Consider the following 7,448-nt stretch of genomic DNA (forward strand, 5'->3'; position numbering starts at 1 on the left):
TGCGTAGTGCACCACCCACAGGGAGAGCAACAGGCCCCACTTCTAGGAATGACAGGCTAATCTTCTTTCTAACAACAACCAGACAAGCTGGAAAAAAAATACCTTTTACAAACTCATTTGAGGATTCTGACTATATACCAAGGCCGTGAAGAATTGAGGAACCAAGGCCAGAGGGAGGAAGAAAGCCTAGAGAGGTGAGCCCAGCATATGCCACTGCTTTTCCCTTGAGACACTGGCTGATTCCTAAAGCAGCAGCTGAGAGACTGAGATGCTGGGCAGAGTTTATGAGACTTGGGGAAAGAAACTGTCATTCAGGGACTGTCAAAGCAGAGGGGCCCTGACAAACCCTGGGCTTTCAGCTGGGACCTCCTAGGAGTAAGAGTGAACCAGAAATAGACTATCTCTCAAAAGATTGAAGCTCAAATTCAGATCATTGCAAATACCTGCCAGAAGCAAAAACAAATCCTTCTGGAAGATTATCAAGAGCCTCAAATGGCCCCAATAATGTTTTCACACATAAATGTCTGACACTGCATAAAAAAATTATTAGGCATACCAGAAGACAATATTTTTCTGAAAACCATGAACAACTAAACAACTAAAATTAACATATTCAATGAATTAAAGAAAAAATTGAAAAATTTGGCAAAGAACTAGAAATTATAAAAAGAATCAAATGGAAATTCTAAAAATGAAAACTATCTGAAATTAAAATGAAAACTATCTGAAATTAAGAACTTAATGGATGGGTTTAACATCAAGTTAGATAAAGCTGAAGAAAAAATGATAAACTAAAAGACAGCTTAGAAGAAATTATCCAGAAAATATAACAGATATGTGGAATTTGATGAAAACATCTAACATTTACATCACTGAAGTCACAGAGGCGAGAAGGGATAAAATGGAACAGATAATTGCTGAGAATTTCCCAAAGCTTAAGAAAGACTTCAAATCACAAATTAAAGGGTACAAAATAATGAAAGCAGAATAAAAAGAAAGAAAATCAACCTAGGAAAATCTTAGTAAAACTGTTGAAAACCAAAGAAAAAATTCTTAAAAGAAACCAGAAAAAACAACAACTCATTACCTTCAAAGGAACAATCATTTTACTGATAGCTGGTTTCTTAACAGAAACAATGGAAGCTGGAAGAATCTGAAAGAAAATAACTGCCAACCTAGAATTCTATATACAGCAAAAACACCCTTCAGAAATGAAGGTGAACTAGAGACATTTTCAGACAAACAAACGATGAAAGAATTTGTTACCAGCATATCTGCACCAAAGAATATACTAAAAGATGCTCTTCAGGAAGAGAAAAATGTTCGGAGCAATTAAAGTTCAAAGATGTCGAGAGAACAACCCAGATGTAAATCCACCTACCTACGGTCACCTGATCTTCAACAAAGGCCCAAAGTCCATCAAATGGGGAAAAGACAGTCTTTTTAACAAATGGTGCTGGCAAAACTGGATGTCCATCTGCAAAAAAAAGGAAACAGGACCCATATCTCACACCACACACACAAAACTAATTCAGAATTGATCAAAGACCTACATATAAAACCAAAAACTATAAAGATCATAAAAAAAAATAGGGTCAACTCTAGAGGCCCTAATACACAGCATTAATAGGATACAAACCATAACTAACAATATACAAACATCAGAAGATAAGCTAGATAACTGGGATCTTCTAAAAATTAAAACTTATACTCATCAAAAGACTTCGCCAAGAGAGTAAAGAGAGAACCTACAGACTGGGAAAAAAAATTTGTGCTATGACAAATTCGACAAAGGTCTAATAGCTAAAATCTACAGGAAAATCTAACACCTCTACAACAAAAAGACAAATAATACAATCAAAAAATGGGCAAAGGATATGAAGAGACACTTCACCAAAGAAGACATTCAAGCGGCTAACAGATACATGAGGAAATGCTCCCAATCACTAGTCATTAGAGAAATGCAAATCAAAACCACAATGAGATACCATGTTACCCTGACATTACCAGCATGAATCAAAAAACAGAAAATAACAAATGTTGGAGAGGCTGCGGGGAGACTGGAACTCTTATGTACTGTTGGTGGGAATGCAAAATGGTACATCCATTTTGGAAAATGATATGGTACTCCCTTAAAAAGCTAGAAATAGAAATACCATATGATCCAGCAATCCTACTTCTAGGAATATATCCTAGAGAAATAAGAGCTGTCAAATGCATAGACATATGCACACCCACGTTCACTGCAGCATTGTGAACAATAGCAAAATGATGGAAACAATCTAGTTGCCCATCAACAGATGAATGGATAAACCAACTATGGTACATACACACAATAGAATACTACACAACAATAAAGAACAATGATGAATCTGCGAAACATCTCACAACATGGATGAATCTGGCGGGCATTATTCTGAGTGAAATAAGTCAATCACAAAAGGGCAAATATTGTATAAGAACACTACTATGAAAACTCATGAAAAGGTTTACACACAGAAAGAAACAACATTTGATGGTGATGAGAGAGCGGAGGGGTAGAAGAGAAAAACACTAACTAGACAATAGATAAGTGGTAACTTTGGTGAAGGGTAAGACAGTACACAATACTGGGGAAGCCAGCGCAACTGGTACAAGGCAAAGTCATGGATGCTCCATAGACACATCCAAACTCCCTGAGGGACCAAAGTACTCGGCTGAGGTCTGTGGGGACCACGGTCTCAGGAAACATCTAGCTCAACTGTCATAACATAGTTTATAAAGAAAATGTTCTACATCCTACTTTGGCAAGTAGCGTTTTGGGTCTTAAAAGCTTGTGAGTGGCCATCTAAGATACTCCACTGGTTCTACCCTGTCTGGAGCAATGAAGAATGAAGAAAACCAAAGACACAAGGGAAAGATTAGTCGAAAGGACTAATAGACCACAATTACCACAGCCTCCAGCAGACGGAGTCCAGCACAACTAGATGGTGCCTGGCTACTACAACTGACTGCTCTGACAGGGATCACAATAGAGGGTCCTGGACAGAGCTGGAGAAAAACGTAGAAAAAAATTCTAACTCATAAAAACAAAAAACAGACTTACTGGTTGACAGAGACTGAAGAAACCCCAAGAGTATGGCCCCTGGACATCCTTTCAGCTCAGTAATGAAGGCACTCCTGAGGTTCACCCTTCAGCCAAAGATAAGACAGGCCCATAAAACAAAACGAGACTAAATGGGCACACGAGCCCCGGGTTAAGGAAGAGAAGACAGGAGGGGACACGAAAGCTGGTAATGGGGAACTCAAGGTTGAGAAGGGGAGAGTGTTGACATGTCATGGGGTTGGCAACCAATGTCACAAAACAATATGTGTATTAACTGTTTAATGAGAAACTAGTTTGCTCTGTAAACCTTCATCTAAAGTACAATTAAAAAAAAGTAAAAAAAAAAGATGTAGAGGGAAAAAAGCAGCAAAAAGTAAATTACATGGGCAAATCTAAATGAATATTAACTGTATATAATAATAATAATGTCTTGTGTGATCTAAAATATATATAACATTAAAAGAAATGACAATAATAGCAACTAAGGTGGGAGGGAAGAAAATGTAATTAAACTGTTCTGAGGTGTTCGCATTGCCCTGGAACTGGCAAACATATTAATTTATATTGGACAATAAGTTAAGGGTGGATGCTGTAATCTGTATGGCAAACACTAAAAGAATAGTGAAAATATATAACAAGATTATTGCTGTTGCTGTTAGTTGCCATAGAGTTGACTCCGAATCATGATTACCCAATGTACAACAGAAGGAAACATCGCCTGGTTCTGCACCATCTTCATGATCATTGGTATATCTGAATTTACTTTTTGTGGCTATTGTATAATGCCTTCCAACCTAAGGGGCTCATCCTCCAGCACTATATCAGACAATATTCTGTTGTGATCCATTAGGCTTTCATTGGCTAATTTTGGAAAGTAGATCACCAGGCCTTTATTCCTAGTCTGCCTTAGTCCTGGAAGTACTGCTGAAACCTGTCCACCATGGGTGACCCTACTAGTATTTTAAATACCAATGGTACAGTTTCCAGCATCATAGCCACATGCAAGCCACCACAGTACAACAAACTGACAGAAGGGTGGTGGATATAACAAGATAGTAGAGGAGAAAATAGAATAATAAAAAAGTATTCAGTCAGTGAACTGTATACGTGAAGACGGCAGAATCAGCAAATATTCTGTTACCTATATACTTACCACTATAAAAAAAATTTTTTTGAAAGTATTCAGTCGATCCAAAAGAAGGCAAGAAAGGAAAGAAAAGGAACAATTAAATAGGTGAGACAAATAGAAAGAAAATAACAAGATGGTAGATTTAAATACAAATTACATTATATGTAAACAACCCAAATACTCCATTTAAAAGACAAAGATTGTCATCCTGATTAACAAAAATTAAATTCTAGTTATATGCTGCCTACAAAATACATGTCTTAAATATAATATAGACAAGTTGAAAGTAAAAGGATAGAAAAATATGTATCATGCAAACCTAACCAAAAGAGAGCTGCTATATCCACAGAAAGGAAATATATTTTAACATCATTCTTTGCATCACATTAGAGTTGTGTAGGTAGTTCTCAGTCCCCTCTAGATTGTAAACACATGGAAAAATTAAACTGGACCTTATTCGTCTTCATACCCTATGGTAACATGCAAGCTACAAGCACTGAGGAGATGTCTGCTTCACAAACTAACTGAGAAAAGAAGTATATAAACATGGAGAAAAATTAAAGAGCACTTACCCTTTTAATATATTGCATGTATTTTTTATCCTTATAATATGAACCATATTCATTCTCCATCTGCACAGCAATGATGGGGCCTCCCTTGTGGTACTGAGAGTCAAGAGATGAGAGTTTGAGAGTGAGATTACTGGTGGGAAAAGGCTAGATTCTCCAAAATGTATTGTTCCACGAACATATTTAGAATGCCATAAAAATAATGCAACTCAAAGCTCAACCCCAAGTTACACTATATCTTTGACAATGTCTGTCACTCCACAGTCAGCAGCCGCCTCTGGGAAGTCAAGTGCTCTTAGAATCCTACCTTTCCTAATACTCCCTAGATAATGAACTCTCATTAAAAACAAAAAAAGCAAACCCATTGCCGTCAAGTCAATTCTGCCTCATAGTGACCCTATAGGACAGAGTAGAACTGCCCCATAGGGTTTCCATCATTGTAATCTTTACAGAAGCAGATTGCCACATCTTTCTCTCGCAGAGTGGCTCTTGTATTTGAACCATCAACCTTTTGGTTAGCAGCCAAGTGTTAAGTAGGGCTCCTCTGAATTCTCATTATTTTCCCCTTATTTGGTACACTAAGCATGAGGCCTTAATTAAGCATGCATAAGGTGTTCCTCATCCTATCTAAAGGTTATCTCACTCCTGTGTGCTGGATGTCATCTCATTCATACTTCTCAGGAACTTTGCTCTTTGGAATATCCCCTCTTCTGAATCTTCATCTACTTCTTTACTGACTGCTACTCCATCATCATTTAAATTGACTCAAGGCCCTAAGTTAAAAATAACTTGCCTGAATCATTTCCCCTCCAGTTACCGCCCTCTTGGCCTCATCATCGTCAGGGCCACAGTTTATGAAACAATTGTCTGCACACGCTCTTCCTCTCCTCTCATTCATTCTTCTATGCACTTAGCCTCACTTCCATTCTTTTCATTCCAATTAAATTACCAACATTGGCCTTCTTTTTGCTAAATTCAAATAAATTTTGGTTCTAAATGTAATTTTTCTCTTAGCAACAGTTCTCTTCCTTTCTTCTGCTATCTCCCATAACACATTCTCTCTTAGTACTTGGCCTGCCTCTCCAGTCACTTCTTCGTGCACTGCTTTCTTAAGTGTTGATCTCCCTCATGGTTGTCTGTCAATCCCAGCTCTGTGCTAAATCCCATTCCTTTCTGCCCTCTCAGGACTTCACTCTTCAATTATGCCCTTTTGCAAATATCTTCAAATCTTCCCTCTCTATTGGCTCCTTTCCATCAATGTCAAACACGCCCAAGGACATCTTATCTTTTCAGCTGTTTTTCAGCCCAAGGTCCCTGTTCAGCTATTGTATTTTCTCTCCATAACTTGCACCCCTCACAACCCAACCAAAGTTCACTGTGCCTACTTTGTACATCCTCAACCTCTTCTTGGTGATAAATAGGATAACCATGAGGCACCCTCCAAGCATACAGAAATAAGAGAACTATTGTTGACCTGTAAGAATTATACTCCACACCAATAATATAAACAGCAATTCAGCATAACCCAGGCCTATGTATAAGCATAACTGAAGCATATGCACACCAAAAACTATGATCATAGTGACCTAGGAGAAGCTTTAGATGGAAGTTGAAATGGGAGGATATTAAGCAAGTAAGCAATAATCTGACTATATTACACTCTGCTAGAGGAGAAAAAGAGAACACAAGGCCTAAAGTGGTGTTTCTCAAACCTGTAAAACTCATATCCCTTGCTGACAAACATTGAAAAACTTTCAAAACGTACTTCTTCCTTCCCACTTCCTATCCTTTCAAAGAGGAATCCAGAAGACAAGAGAGTAGAAAACGGAAAGTGGAGAGAGCCAGAAGTTAACAGTACCTGGAATTATCTAAAGCAAGAGACCCTGAATCTGATAAATACAACTGATAGTCCTAGAAGTTGGGTGCTCAGTGGTAAGGAAGTGCTGATTCATAAGGCTTTGATGAAACAGCTTTTAAGACCACCAAACCTCCTCTGGCCTTGACTCCATGCTCACTAAGCAACCTTCAGATTACTGATTTTTACAGGAGTTTTAAGACTGAGAAGTCCTGAATTTCAGATGAGGTGAGCATTGTATTCCAGCACTGGTAGGTAGAACTTTATTTGATGATGAAAACATTCTATATCTGCACAGTCAAGTATAGTTGCCACTAGACACATGTGGCTATTGAGCACTTGAAATGTGGCTAGTATGACTGAGGAACTGAATTTTTAATCTTAACTAATTTTTCTTTATTGTGCTTTAGGTGAAAGTTTACAGCGCAAATTAGTTTCTCATTAAACAATTAATATATATATTGTTTTGTGCCATTGGTTGCTAGCCCCACAATGTGTCAACATTCTCCCCTTCTTGACCTCAGCATCCCCATTTCCATTTATCCAGCCTTCTTGTCCTTTCCTGCCTTCTTGTCTTTGCTTTTGGACTGGTATGCCCACTTAGTCTCATATACATGGTTGAACTACATGTGTTATTGTTTGTTTTATAGGCCTGTCTAATCTTTGGCTGAAGGGTGAACATCAGGAGTGATTTCAGTACTGAGTTAAAAGGAGTGATTTCAGTACTGAGTTAAAAGGGTGTCCAGGGGCCATACTCTTGGGCCTTCTCCAGTCTCTGTCAGACCAGTAATTCTGGTCTTTTTTTTTTTT

The 7,448-nt window shown here is 38.0% G+C and overlaps 1 protein-coding gene across 1 annotated transcript in view; it reads right to left on the bottom strand.

Annotated features, from left to right (window-relative positions):
• Nucleotides 1–7,448, bottom strand: part of LOC101352464 (beta-galactosidase-1-like protein 2) — a 62,560-nt gene that overhangs the window by 24,468 nt on the left and 30,644 nt on the right. The window contains exon 6 of the mRNA XM_023734026.1: nt 4,787–4,879. Within this exon, the coding sequence (XP_023589794.1) occupies nt 4,787–4,879 (93 nt within the window). The remainder of the gene's footprint in view (nt 1–4,786; nt 4,880–7,448) is intronic.

This window comes from Trichechus manatus, unplaced genomic scaffold (assembly GCF_000243295.1).
Source record: "Trichechus manatus latirostris isolate Lorelei unplaced genomic scaffold, TriManLat1.0 scaffold00064, whole genome shotgun sequence".
Taxonomy (NCBI): Eukaryota; Metazoa; Chordata; class Mammalia; order Sirenia; family Trichechidae; genus Trichechus; species Trichechus manatus.